The 15,567-nt window shown below is 46.9% G+C and overlaps 1 protein-coding gene across 1 annotated transcript in view; it reads right to left on the bottom strand.

Moving 5' to 3' along the window:
* Positions 1-15,567, bottom strand: part of emid1 (EMI domain containing 1) — a gene marked incomplete at its 5' end in the record, with an annotated part of 178,656 nt that overhangs the window by 25,416 nt on the left and 137,673 nt on the right. Inside the window, 4 exons of the mRNA XM_084323082.1 lie at positions 123-167; positions 4,597-4,729; positions 7,462-7,523; positions 10,376-10,465. Of these exons, the coding sequence (XP_084179208.1) occupies positions 123-167; positions 4,597-4,729; positions 7,462-7,523; positions 10,376-10,465 (330 nt within the window). The remainder of the gene's footprint in view (positions 1-122; positions 168-4,596; positions 4,730-7,461; positions 7,524-10,375; positions 10,466-15,567) is intronic.

Genomic DNA, 15,567 nt, shown 5'->3' with positions numbered 1-15,567 from the left:
CTTGACCCCAGGTCTATAAAGAGTACGAAAGTCACGTGCGTATTCATCGTAATTATAAGCGGTCGAGTTCTCATTTCAAATAATCGGGAATCGTAGTCGGTGCATCTTTAACTTCAACTCACCGTCTCTGCCAGAAGACCCGTCTCTCCCCTTCTCACCCTGTGGACCTGTGGCGGGAAGACACAGCGAGGACATTTATATCTGGATACTTAGTCAAGTCAAGTCAAGTCAACTTTATTTATAAAGCACGTTTAAAAACAACACAGTTGACCAAAGTGTTGTACAAGGCCTTATAATTAGGGATGTTCGATATTGGCTTTTTTACCAATATCCGATATACCGATATTGTCCAACTCTTAATTTCCGATACCGATATCAACCGATACTGATATATGCAGGGTTTCACCTGGCAGCGCGGACTCTCACTGAGAGGGTGTAACGTGTGGAAGGATCACACTACCCCCCTTAGATCCTATCCGCGCTGAGCAGGCGCCCCGACCGAACTGTAGGAGTCGCTGTTTACAACGACCTGGACCCACCCCTCCAGCTTTCCCACCCTCTAATACTGCCAATTGTATTAGTGTGAACGGCCAGCCAAGCTGGTGACAACGCCGGGAGCTGGATTCGAACAGGCGAATCCAGCGTATCTGGCGTTGGTGACAAACACAATCGCCGCTACGCCACCTGACCGCCCACGGACATCCCTACTTATAATGACACATTAAAATACGGTAAAGCAGGCATACAAAGATCAGTACGTAGAAGAGACATTATACACTATATACAAGCAGCGCAAAACCCATTAAAGAAGATTCAAACGCAAGTGAATAGAAGTACGTTTTAAGCCGAGACTCAAAATAATCAATGGATGGGGCGAGTCTGATGGAGGAGGGAAGGCTAGTCCATAGTCTAGGACCTGTAACTGCGAAAGCACGGTCGCCTCTGAGTTGGGGTTTTGAGCGTGGGACGGCTCCAGGGTTGTGAGAGTGACAGCAGGTTGAGTGGTTCCAGTCGTCGTGGTGGAGGCAGAGCTGCCCGGTCCCACTCGTTGATGGACTAAGCACTGGGATACAGGGGGCTGTGTCAAACAGGGAGGAACTCCCCGTAGTTAGTCATGAGAGACTAAAACCATTGTCTCCCGACGAGGAGTACAAAGCCTCCTCTGTGAGAACAATCTCCGTCTCTGTCCTGTCAATCCAGTTCTCAGAGTTGCTCAGTCAGTTAACCTTAATTTAAAGCGATAGCGGGGCCACTGTGCTCTGTGTGATGATGATGAAGATGCATAACGCGAGGCCAGGCATTAGGACGGCATTAACACTGTGGGGACGGCTTGTGGCTAAAGCAGATTTGAATGTAATTGGGTGGACATTGATACACTGTTTGAAAGGTCCTTTGAAAGGTTGCAGCAAAGCACTCTGTCTCTTTAGCTGCAGCAGCCTGTGCTGGGCACTGCTCCAGGGTAGGAGAGGCCTTTCATGCCCTGGAGCCTTCTCTTTCCACACAGGGCCCTGGAAGTGAGTGGTGCAGACAACTGGTGGGGCTAAAGGAAATGTGTGTGTGTGTGTGTGTGTGTGTGTGTGTGTGTGTGTGTGTGTGTGTGTGTGTGTGTGTGTGTGTGTGTGTGTGTGTGTGTGTGTGTGTGCGCGAGAGAGCGTGTGTCTGTGTGTGTGTGTGTGTGTGCGTGTGTGTGTGTGTGTGCGCGCGTGTGTGTGTGTGAGAGCGTGTGAGCGTGTGCAGTAGGGGAAATAGGATACGAGGGGAGGAGAGCAGGTAGAGAGCAGAGAAAGACTTACTGCTCACGGAGAAAAGCTGTTGAAGAGCGATTTCACACTCAATTATCTAAACACAAACCTATTCACTCACTGTGAAATAGACGTGTACAATATTTCTGAACTGGGACCCAACCCACTGCCCATACATCACATAGTGGGTTGTGAACCACCACCACCCATACATCACATAGTGGGTTGTGTGAACCACCACCACCCATACATCACATAGTGGGTTGTGAACCACCACCACCCATACATCACATAGTGGGTTGTGTGAACCACCACCACCCATACATCACATAGTGGGTTGTGTGAACCACCACCACCCATACATCACATAGTGGGTTGTGTGAACCACCACCACCCATACATCACATAGTGGGTTGTGTGAACCACCACCACCCATACATCACATAGTGGGTTGTGTGAACCACCACCACCCATACATCACATAGTGGGTTGTGAACCACCACCACCCATACATCACATAGTGGGTTGTGAACCACCACCACCCATACATCACATAGTGGGTTGTGAACCACCACCCCCCATACATCACATAGTGGGTTGTGAACCACCACCCCCCATACATCACATAGTGGGTTGTGTGAACCACCACCACCCATACATCACATAGTGGGTTGTGTCAACCACCACCACCCATACATCACATAGTGGGTTGTGTCAACCACCACAACCCATACATCACATAGTGGGTTGTGAACCACCACCCCCCATACATCACATAGTGGGTTGTGAACCACCACCCCCCATACATCACATAGTGGGTTGTGAACCACCACCCCCCATACATCACATAGTGGGTTGTGAACCACCACCACCCATACATCACATAGTGGGTTGTGTGAACCACCACCACCCATACATCACATAGTGGGTTGTGTCAACCACCACAACCCATACATCACATAGTGGGTTGTGTGAACCACCACCACCCATACATCACATAGTGGGTTGTGTGAACCACCTGCATATGGCTCGCCAATAACAAACTATCATTACACATGGGCAAAACAGAGTCCATTCTCTTCGGTTCAAATAACAAACTCAGCAAGACCGACGGCTTCTCAGTTACAGTGGGTGACAATATTGTCACAAGGAAAGATGAAATTACCTACCTGGGTTCCATCCTAGAGGCTAATCTTTCCTGTGACAAAATGGCATCCAATGTAATAAAAAAAGTCAACCAACGAACTCGATTCTTGTACCGGATCTCCTCTCTGGTAAACAAGAATACCCTGAAGACTCTGGCAGGAGCACTCATTCAAGGGTACTACGACTATGCTTGCACCTCATGGTACCAAAGCACCTCAAAGGCACTAAAAACAAAATTACAAACATCTCAAAACAAACTGGTCAGACTACTGCTTGACCTGACTCCTAGAACCCACCTCACCCCTGCCCACTTTGACAACCTAGGATGGCTTAGAGTAGACAACAGAGTACAGCAACTTGCAATGGGTCTGGTCTACAAGATACACTACACGACCAAGGTACCCATGTACATGTCAAAATACTTCCCAAAGGTCAGTGAATACCACGATCACAACACCAGAGGGAGCTCCACAAATCATGTTAAACCCAGATTCGGCTCAAACAAGGGACTAAACACGTTTTGCAATTATGCCACATCAATGTGGAACGCCCTACCCAAAGCTGTAAAGGAATGTGAATCACAGGGCGGCTACGTGGCGTAGTGGGCAAGGCGCTCGCCACGAATGCGGAGACGCTGGGCTCGCCTGTTCGAGCCCAGCGCTCCACATTGCTTTCAGTTTAGCTGGTCGTTCATACTAATACACATTGGCCGTATTAGGGGGTGGGAAACTGATGGGTGGGGATCGGGCGTTGTGGACAGCGACTCCTACAGGTCGGTTGGTGCGCCTGCGCAGTAGAATCAGGAAGTGTCGGGGGCAGCGTGAGCCTCCCACGCGTTACTCCTCGACACAGAGATCGAGCTGCGCAGGTGAAAAGATGCGACTGCTGTTACCTCAAGTACCGGAGGGGACTTGTGCTATGTATGACTTAGTCCACATTGCAGCCGGCTTGTGGGAGGCAAGAAACAGCGTTCGTGACAGGGGAGGGTTGAATTGGATGATACGAAATTGGGATGGGAGAAAATATAGAAAATGGGAGAAAAAGTGGATAAAAAAAAAAAGGAATGTGAATCACTACCCACTTTCAAAAGCACTCTCAAAGAACACCTACGGGGGACTGCAATTCGAAACTGGCCCCTGCAAATGTCCTAACCCAACCCCCTCCAATGTACAGTAAATGACCAAGTATGGCTTTGTCAATATTCCAATGTACAGTGAACCACCACCACCCATACATCACATAGTGGGTTGTGAACCACCACCACCCATACATCACATAGTGGGTTGTGAACCACCACCCCCCATACATCACATAGTGGGTTGTGAACCACCACCACCCATACATCACATAGTGGGTTGTGAACCACCACCACCCATACATCACATAGTGGGTTGTGAACCACCACCCCCCATACATCACATAGTGGGTTGTGAATCACCACCCATACATCACATAGTGGGTTGTGAACCACCACCACCCATACATCACATAGTGGGTTGTGAACCACCACCACCCATACATCACATAGTGGGTTGTGAATCACCACCCATACATCACATAGTGGGTTGTGAATCACCACCCATACATCACATAGTGGGTTGTGAATCACCACCCATACATCACATAGTGGGTTGTGAACCACCACCACCCATACATCACATAGTGGGTTGTGAACCTTCAACCCTGTGGCTGTGAACCTTCAACCTACCCACAGGTCCCTGCTGGCCAGGGGCTCCCTGAGCAGGCATGGCCCCCATCAGAGAGGAGGATTCCGGTGGAACGACCCCTTTGACCTGTAGGTGGCGATGTGATGTGGAGACGGGAGCGGTGAGCAACTGGACCTGGTGGAACAGAGAACAGAGAACATAGAACAGAGGACAGAGAACATAGAACAGAGAACATAGAACAGACGACAGAGAACATAGAACAGAGAACAGAGAACATAGAACATAGAACAGAGGACATAGAACAGAGGACAGAGAACAGAGAAAAGAGAACAACAGAGAACAGAGAACATAGAACAGAAAACAGAGAACAGAGAACAGAGGACAGAGAACAGAGAAAAGCGAACAACAGAGAACAGAGAACAACACATTACAACGTGTCTGTCGAGCGTGAGAGACATTGTTTGGAAGGGAGTAGGACACACTCTTCCACCTGTTATGAAGAGGAAGGCCTGGCGTTCTCAGAGCAGGACCACAGTATCAAGGGGGACAGTACCGGAGCACAGGGATAATTGTAATCATCTTTATTAATATTTAATAATAAAAATAAAAAGATTGACCTATTATAATAAGATAGGATAAGATGAGATAAGATAAGATATTCCTTTATTAATCCCCTTGGGGAAATACGGGCTTCATAGCAGCACAGGGGAGGGGAGGTACAGGTATGGGCAGGGTAATAGTAGAAAGACATAAATATAGGCAATAAAATTTGATCCGAGTATAAAAAAATAAAAAAAAATAAACAGTGCAAACAATATAAGTAACTGAATATAAAAATATGAGAAAAGTAAACAGTGTAAACAAAGGTACGTGGGTCGATATTGGCATTCAAATGTGATATCGGAAATGATCTGTATCGGTTTTCAAATAAAAAAAAATAACAATTCTTTCTTTTTCTTTTACATTTATTTAAAGCCCAACATCCAGGTTAAACCCTACTGATCAATTATGGGTAGTTTACATCATTGGTATATAATTTCATTATTTATTTTTTTCCATTTGACACCGGAAATGCCACTCCGAAAGAGTTAAAAAGGTCCACGCACGAATAACATGCACGCGCGAATCAAAAAAGCGTATCAAATGCCGACGTCACTACAGGTGCATATTAATGAGCCGAATCTAAAAGCTTATCAGACGCTAGCACGGCCGTGACGTCACTTCAGGAAACGTATGCCTTGCCCGTCCGGGTCATAGTACTACTCGATATATGGCGCTGGCTAACGTTAGCATTATGTCTACTGTCGTGAACCATTTGAGATCGGGGCATGTAGAGGAGTTTGGGGAACGAGTAAAATCATGTGCAGGTCCTCTTCTCAGACCTGTGTGGCAAAGCACTGCACACGCATCATGCAAGCTACACGTCGCTGCATGTTGATCAATGGTGGCCCACTCGGTGCATCACAGTTAGCCTATAGCTCCGCCGTCCCTTCTACAGTCGGGACCAGTACACTAATGTTAGCCTATTAGCTCCGCCGTCCTCCCGGCTACAGTCGGGACCAGTACACTAATGTTAGCCTATTAGCTACGCCGTCCTCCCGGCTACAGTCGGGACCAGTACACTAATGTTAGCCTATTAGCTACGCCGTCCTCCCGGCTACAGTCGGGACCAGTACACTAATGTTAGCCTATTAGCTACGCCGTCCTCCCGGCTACAGTCGGGACCACTACACTGACGTTAGCCTATAGCTCCGCCGTCCCTGCGGAGCTATAGTGGTTCTCTCCTCTTTGTGTGCCCCCGTTCTCGCGTGTGTCCTGCCGGGGAGCTTGTGGACACGACAACAGCGGCGGCCGTAGCGTTAGTTAGCTCATAGCTATCGTGTACCACTAGCGTTACGGCGGGCTCGAGCACCCTACGGCTGCCGCCTTTGTCGCGTCCATGGGCTCCCCGGCAGGGTACCCGTGGGGACGGGGGTGTACAGAGAGGAGAGAACCATTTTGTGTCGGGCGTTCATGCCGGCCAGCGAGCCGGACGTCGGGATATGTTGTTAGCACAATAGCTACCAAGCTAAGCTATGTTAGCTTATAACGGTGTACACAATATGTACAACGACACAATGATTTACATTATTACAAATATGGTAACGTGGTTGTGGCTTTTACAAATAGTGGTTAGCTTTAGAGATGGATGGCTATGATCACGGAGCAATAGTGTTGTTAGGTGAAACAGATACATTTTCATTCGGCTAGTAGTAGCAAGGCTCTCAGTGCCTGCCACTAGCTGTGTGTGACTCTCAGCGCCCCCTGGTGAGCCCCCTGGTGCCCTGCACCTGTTGTGACGACATCATTTCGATTACACACGCACGTTATGAACCATTGATTAAAATATCCACGTGCGTGGTGATTGTGTTGGGCAGACAAAATGTTTGATAAAAACGCTAAAACTGGGTCAATTTCAATACTTTTTTTTTCCTTCTTCATGAAAGTCACCGTTGGCCTAGTCCACATTGTTTATTGAACAAAAATACAACATGAAGGTTGGCCTTTAACCTTTATTTACCCAGGCAAGCAAGTAAGAACAAATTCAGATTTTATTTATTGTCAAAAGTATGCATAATGTTGTGTTAATTCCACGACAAGAGATATGTAATGTTAATTACCTGAAATTATTCTGTTTTGGGGGGGGGGGGGGGGGGGGGGGCCCTGCATATATCGGTATCGGTTGATATCGGTATCGGAAATTAAGAGTTGGACAATATTGGTATATCGGTATCGGTAAAAAAGCCAATATCGAACATCCCTAGTAATAAAGATTATTAATGTTCCAGCACTCTCATAGTTGTATTTCTCATAGACTCCGAGGGCTCTTGGTGAAGCGCAGAAGAGACTGCATTGTCCACACGTACCTTTGTCTCCAGCGAGCTGAGTCTGTCCGTCATGGCGGTGATCCGACTACAGTTGAGGCAACCTAGAGGATAGAGGAGGACAGAACGGCCTGGGTCACTGGGAGTCCCACTTACAGGTTGTCGCAGCAATAATACAGCTTTGGTTCTCATACCGTTGTTATTGTATTCTCTGTTGTAAACTAAACTAAACAAAATTTTAAGATATTCCTTTATTAACTATACTAAACTAAACTTAAAGATATTCCTTTATTAACTAAACTAAACTAAACTAAACTAAACTAAACTTAAACATATTCCTTTATTAACTAAACTAAACTAAACTTCTAAACTCCGGGGGCTCAGGAGGTAGAGCAGTCGTCTTGTAGTCGGAAGGTTACTGGTTTGATTCCCGCTCCTCCCTGGCAGTGTTTCTTTTTTTTGTATCTACTTTTTTCTCCCGTGTCTTGAACGCTGTTAGGCCATGCCTCCCACAAGCCGGCTGCAATGTGGACAAAGCATTACATCACGTGTCCCCTCCGGTACTCGAGGAAGCAGCCGTCGCATCTTTTCACCTGCACAGCGCGATCTCTCAGCGGCGGGGGTCTGCGTGGGAGGGACATGCCGCCCCCGTCGCTTCCTGATTCTGCTGCGCAGGCGCACCAACCGACCTGTAGGAGTCGCTGTCCACAACGTCCGATCCCCACCCATCAGCTTTCCCACCCCTAACACTGCCAATTGTGTTAGTATGAACGACCAGCCAAGCTGATAGCAATGCGGAGAGCTGGGCTCGAACCCAGCGTCTCCTGCATTGGTGGCGAGCGCCTTGCCCACTACACCACCTAGCCGCCTTCCCTGGCAGTGTTTCAAAGTGTCCTTGAGCAAGACACTTAACCTCTAATTGCTCCTGATGAGCAGGTTGGCACCTTGCATGGTTGCCTCCACCGTCGGTGTGTGAATGTGTGAGTGAATGTGAGGAACAAAAATTGTAAAGCACTTTGGATAAAAGCGCTATATAAATGCACTAGGGCTGTCAAAGTTAATGCTTTAACTTGAGATTAATTTAAATTATTTAAAGCATTCAAAGAAATGAATCTAGATTAATATATGGAGTGAAAAATGTTCAACGTTCTGAACTTTCAGCAGTATCTTTGCTTGTTCTTTTTTTGCATCGACTCGTGCACCTTTTTGAAAATCATCTGACATGAAGATGGAACAGATTTTTGTTGTTAATATGATTTATATTACTGATAGTTCATACAAGACATTATCGTCCTCTAAGCCAATGTGCACTTTAACCGCGGATATAAGAAAGAGGTCTAGCTGAGTCAATGTTGATGGTTTTGTTGAACATTTGTATTTGAGAGAAACTGTATTCAAAGAAAGCTATTAAAATGGTCTAAATATCTTAAGTCTTAACACAATGGCGCCCGGCCACGGAGATGTCCGTGTTTCGAATCCAACGGTTGAGGACCAACCACGGACATGTCCGTGGCAAGGTTGTTTTGGCTTTTATTCCATTGTAATAACCTACTCGATGTCACCGAGCAGCACTGCAGAAGTACCCTACTCTTTGAATTCGAAAAAGTGCATTACCGGCCAGATCCTCTTAGGGGCGCTATCTCGATAATGCAGTGTTCCCTGTGGCAGAAGTTGTCTTGTTTTTTCTGGATCTCCAATGTAGTTTTCTGCTAACATGAAGCGATGCCTATAGCCTGTTACACGGAATACGTTTTGGGACGTGGATTTCAGTGTGCTGTAAAGGAATATATGATCAGCCAATGGACATATCGATCTACCAGATGGTGATCGATAACTGGGAAATCCTTACATGCTGATCAGGCATTGTTATGATAGCCATCCACCCGATCAGCGAATGTGGCTACTGAGGCTAACGCGGTTATTGGTAATCAATAATCAGAAACGACGTCCCCCGCCCCCCCCCCCTTTCATGCATTCATGGTGGACCATCATACCGATCATATGCAGTTTGAGTTTTAACTGTAGCTTCTGTATATCCGAAATGCCATTGGATTTAACGTTAGTAGCTTAGCAGCCTGTATCTCGCCTTCCAGGAAATATACTAGTCCAAATCCCTTATAACGCTTATATTCAAGACGCTATAAAATGAGAAAGTATTGATGAAAAAATTATTTCTTTAAGCCATTTTGAAGGGACGGTTTATGGTGTCAATTGACAATGAGAATGGACAGATAGCAATACTATAAAGTATAGATTTAGCTCTACAAACAGCCCCACGGACTATGCAAGTCTATTATGAAATGCTGGCCGTTTAGAGTGATATTAGACGGATCCAAGTGTTAAGTATCTAGATTAATCTAGATTAATTACAGAAAATTGTGAGATTAATTAGTTAATTATTTTGCACCATTTAAACCAGGGGTCTCAAACTCAATTTACCTGGGGGCCACTGGAGGTAGAGTCTGGGTGAGGCTGGGCCGCATCAAATATTATATAAATTATATATATATGATTTTTTTTATTTTAATTGTTTTGCAAAATCAACTCTGTCTCTCTTTGTTAACTACAACAAGCAATGCTGTTTGTTATTTAAGATGAGGTCGGACTCTGCACTGACAGATTTGTGTTCATTGTGCTGCTTTTATAAAGCTTCAAATGACGGCTTACAATATTTCATGAAAGCAAAGTGTTTTGTTTGTCTAAGATTTAACAAGGTTTAAACTTTACAGCACTGACAAAGTTGAACAAAGTGCTGTACAAGTCCCACAACATTAAAAAATAAAAATAAAAATAAAAAGATTAAAAACGAAATTAAAATTTTAAAGTTTAATGTCAAGTAGGGGGCCGCATAATATCATCCAGCGTGCCGCAATTGGCCCGCGGGCCACGAGTTTGAGACCCCTGATTTAAACCAAACCAAACCAAACCAAACCAAACCAAACCAAAGCACACTTACTTGTGGTCGTCTCTCCGGTGCGGGCAGGTGGGCGGCGGAGAGTAGACGGCTTCCTCAAAGCCTCCTGAGCCACCAGCTGGTTACCCCCCTCTGTAAAGAAGGAAGAAATGGAGGAAATTCAGTGGATGACACATCAAAGTCATCGCAGCTACGATGCTGTCATGGGGCACAAAGCTAGCCTTAGTGACGTCTTGACAACGGCATTATGAATACAAAACGAAGCACTACAAAACACGTTTCCACAAACATTTCCTCTCCAATGCCCCTTTCATCCAGTTTACAAACACTCAGTGGGTGGGTTTGGCATTTTGGACATTTTCCATTTAGCTTATTGTCATCATTAAAAATGATTTGGTATTGTTTATTGTGTCGTTTACAGGCGGTTACTTTGATTGTGTGGAAGAGGTTACATTCGAGAAACTCCACAATAACTTAATTGATGCTTTTGTCCGTATAGAGACGTGGAACATTTCCTTGTAACCAGCCAGGGTGGGCCGACAGCAAGCATGTGACAGAGATGAAGATTGACAGGGACAGACATAGTTTCTGTCCGTTTTTATACAGGCTACGCAGTGCACACAGCATGTAGCCGGCTCACCTAAAACCAGCCCACTAATATCATAAAAGGTAAGAGATAAGACTTGACTTTTGCCAAGTTGCTCTCATTTTGCCTTGTCTTTTTATTGAATATGAAAATGCATTGCTTGGGAGGGACGGAGTTCAAAGACAAACAATGGTTTCCTTGTGTCGAGGGAACGGGGGGCAGCCTCGGCTCACATTCTGTCTTGCCTTCGTTTCATTAAGTGTGGGAGTTTGTGTCCCTGGGTTTGGGATGGTTTGTATGGGGCAGACCTTTTAGTGGAGAGAGACTGCCTCTTTTGTCCGGCCCCGGTCTGGCTCCGGTCAGCCCAGGTGCTCCCCGACACAAACAAGGCGCCGCGGTTCGGCACCTCATTAGTGACCGGGGGGGAGGGGGAGCGAGTCTTTTCATCCGGCAGCCTCAGTGGCCACGCGGGCCGAGGCCAAGTCACCATAGCCACGGAAGCCATGAGGCTGCACCTGCGCCGGCGCTAAGCCGCCAAGCCGGCGGGGGGGGAAACTGGTATTCTTCTTGACGAACAGCTCACTCTCGCCACGCTTGTTGTGACGTTAATCTCGTGAACCGTCTCTTGTCGGTTTGCAAAGCCACGGGGAGAAAATAGAGAACTTATTGTCAAGGAGGAACGCGAATGGGGAGTGAAGTGACGCCAGGAGGGGCTGAGGCGACGTCAGCCCAGGATGAAGGAGAGTAGAGCGACTTGAGTGATTGCCCAAAAGTGAGACGGGGAGAGAGAGAGAGAGAGAGAGTGAGAGAGTGTGTGTAAAAGAGTAGTATGTAAAACACACAGAGCATGTGGTTTAGGGTAAACTGAGACTGCTCCAATAATCCCCCCCCCCCCCCCCCTCCTCCCCAGAGCCCTTTTGTAATTGGACGCAGCCATCAACATGAGCCTAGCTCCAAAGGAAACCTCCCCTGCATCTACACACACACACATATTATATACGTGAGCGCAAACTCTCGCACACATACATGTACTCCCTCTCTCTTTCTGTAATGCACTGTGTAGTCTCCCCCGCACAGACAGGCGGATGTAGAACAGAACAAAGAGCGTGTTCTCCCACCCCACCCCCCATGCGAGGTTCGCCACAAGACATCACATTCCTATTGACATGTAGAAAAGCTTTAGACATTCCACGGCACATACCATAACACACTTCTCAGTCTCAGGTTTGCACAGTTTAATTCCATCTGCACTCACGAGCCTCTGAGAAAAAGACCACAACCCAAAACACTGAAATCATGAGATCAAGGGGTTGGATAGGAAATCTAGCCTCAGCCCAGAGGTAGAGACACTACCTCCAGCCATCTAACGGAAGGAATCTCTGTGTGTGTGTGCGTTTCTGTCTGTGACTCGTATATCTCCAGAACCGTTCATCTGATCGATTTCACACATGGCGGGTGTGTTGCCGAGGACCCAAGGGAGTGCGGTGTCTAATTCGGTGCCATTTGGCCAGATGGTGGCGGTATAACAACAAACTTTACGCATATCTCAAAGACTGTTCATCCGATCGACTTCACACATGGCGGGTAAACTAAGCTGCTCTGATATTTCATACAGTTATGAAGTTAGGACAGCCGAAACCCGTCCAATCTTTCGCCGTCGACTAAAGACGCACTTCTTCAACCATTATCTGAAATCAAATAAAATAATAAAAAAATCTAACCCTAACTAACCTTACTGTCATGCACTTGTCCTAATATACTAACCTACACTGTAGCACTCAACACTTTGATGAACATTGTTACTCAGTTGATAGAGTTGTGCCCTTCCTGATGACTTGTCGTGCAGAACTTGTAAGTCGCTTTGGATAAAAGCGTCAGCTAAATGACTAAATGTAAAAAGAAAGATTTAAATAGCTGGCCCTTAGATTTTGCTCAAATGCTGTGGATGCAACCACATTTGGGGGACATGTGTAGATATGATGTCTGATTATGATATCTGTCACGTGACAAATCTGGTGCCATTTGGCCACTCGGTGTCACTGTAGCAGCATCATAAGTTAAATTAAGTAGCCTTAATGCTCCTGACTATCCTTCCTGTATCTCCAGAACCGCTCATCCAATCGACTTCACACTAAAGTGGGTGTATTTCCGAGGGACCAAGTAAGTGCAGTGTCGAAAGTGAAATTGAATGGATGTGTGGTTCTTGAGAACGCTTCAAGCAGCACTACCGTGGTTCTTGAGAACGCTTCAAGCAGCAATACTGTGGTTCTTGAGGACGCTTCAAGCAGCAATACCGTGGTTCTTGAGAATGCTTCAAGCAGCAATACGTGGTTCTTGAGAACGCTTCAAGCAGCAATACCGTGGTTCTTGAGAACGCTTCAAGCAGCAATACCGTGGTTCTTGAGAACGCTTCAAGCAGCAATATCATGGTTCTTGAGAACGCTTCAAGCAGCAATATCATGGTTCTTGAGAACGCTTCAAGCAGCAATACCGTGGTTCTCGACAACGCTTCAAGCAGCAATACCGTGGTTCTCGACAACGCTTCAAGCAGCACTACTGTGGTTCTTGAGAACGCTTCAAGCAGCAATACCGTGGTTCTTGAGAACGCTTCAAGCAGCAATACCGTGGTTCTTGAGAACGCTTCAAGCAGCAATACCATGGTTCTTGAGAACGCTTCAAGCAGCAATACCGTGGTTCTCGACAACGCTTCAAGCAGCACCACCGTGGTTCTTGAGAACGCTTCAAGCAGCACTACCATGGTTCTTGAGAATGCTTCAAGCAGCACTACCATGGTTCTTGAGAACGCTTCAAGCAGCACCACCGTGGTTCTTGAGAACGCTTCAAGCAGCACCACCGTGGTTCTTGAGAACGCTTCAAGCAGCACCACCGTGGTTCTTGAGAACGCTTCAAGCAGCACTACCGTGGTTCTTGAGAACGCTTCAAGTAGGGCCGCACGATTTTGGGAAATAATCGAATTGCGATTTTTCTGACCGATATTGCGATTGCGATTAAATTCGCGATTATAATAAAAAAAATTAAGCAGCCCCACAGAGGTTTATTGTAAAAGGCGGCTTGCATCTGGCCTACGCGGTGGGTCTTTTCAGGACACCGAGCCTGAAAATGTTTCTTTTTACTTGGGAATCAACCGGTACCCAACGGTACCTTTTTTTCTGTACTTTACTCTAAGTCTAAACTTCACAACACACAATCTAAAACCCCTTACCTCCCTCTCCCAAACCGATCTTGTATCTCAATGGGACTTCCTGGTTAAATAAATTATTATAAGTATTTGCGTTTTAATTTTTTTCGATTTGCTAATTGCATCATTCCAAATCGCGATTTTTATTTTTTTTATCCTCTCTTCTCCGATTTTTTCTCTGTTTTTCTACCCGTCCCAATTTAGTCGTTGTGCTAATTCTCCCCCCCCCTGTCTGGTTGTTGTGCGCATGTTCTCCTACTGGTCGGTACAAGGGAACCCTGAAGTCATCCGCACGCTTCCTCCGACACGCGCGGCGACAGCCAGTGACTCTTTTTTTCACCTGGCAGCGAGGACTCTCATTGGTGAAGCGTAACGCGTGGGAGGTCCCGCTGCCTTCATAAAGTCCTGCCTCCGCTGAGCAAGCGCCCAGACCTGACCTGTAGGCGTCGCTGTCCACAACGCCAGATTCCCACCCATGACTTCCCTCCCCCTAACTCAGCCAAACGAGTTAGTATGACGATCAGCCCAAGCCAAGGCAATGCTGACTCCGGGAGTCGAGACCGCAGCCTCTTGCAATCTCCGCTACGCCACCTGACCGCCTTCCAAATCGCGATTTCGATTTCAAATCGATTAATTGTTCAGCCCTAGCTTCAAGCAGCACTACCGTGGTTCATGAGAATGCTTCAAGCAGCACCACCGCGGTTCTTGAGAACGCTTCAAGCAGCACCACCGTGGTTCTCGCACCCCCGGGCACGCATTACACACAGGGGCACGCGCTCCGGATGGGCACGTTTTGAACAAGACGCTGCAAACAGCATCTCCAAGGGGGCCAAGCAATCGCCTGATTCCCGATGGGCATGTGCTCTGAACAACCACGTTTTGAACAGGCACTGCATAGAACTATAAACAACACTCTCCAGCAGCCCCTCCCCCCCACAACAGCACCCCCTTTCTCCCTCTCTCTAGACTAGTGCCAAGACCCCCCCCCCACACACACACACCACCCCACCTCCTCACGCTCGTTACTCACTCTCACTTGTCCCCTTTCTCTCTCTTTCCCCCTCTCTCTCTTCCCCCCCCCCCCCCCCCCTCTCTCTCAGTATCTGTCTCTCAGTCATGCAACGTCTCCTGTATGAAATATAACGGGAGGACAACTCTATTATTCCATCCCTTGTGACAGTGCCTGTAAATCAGGGGACCTGAGCTGTGTGTGTGTGTGCGCAAGTGCATGCATTTGCGTGTGTATTCGTGTACATAATATGTGTGTGCGTGCGTGTGTGCATGTGTGCGTGCGTGTGTGTGTGTGTATGTATGTACGTATGCACATGCCTGCGTGAGTGTATGTGTATATGAGGCGATGTGTAGACAGGGGGTGCCTTGGATGCCTGGAGTGTGATCCATTCATCCAGGCCAACAATAATAACGTCACAGCTAATGAATGCCCCCTCC

The sequence above is a fragment of the Notolepis coatsorum genome, assembly GCF_963971535.1.
Source record: "Notolepis coatsorum genome assembly, chromosome: 10".
In the NCBI taxonomy this organism is placed as follows: Eukaryota; Metazoa; Chordata; class Actinopteri; order Aulopiformes; family Paralepididae; genus Notolepis; species Notolepis coatsorum.
Note: the sequence above shows the minus strand (reverse complement) of the source record. Positions and strands in the feature narration are given on the sequence as shown.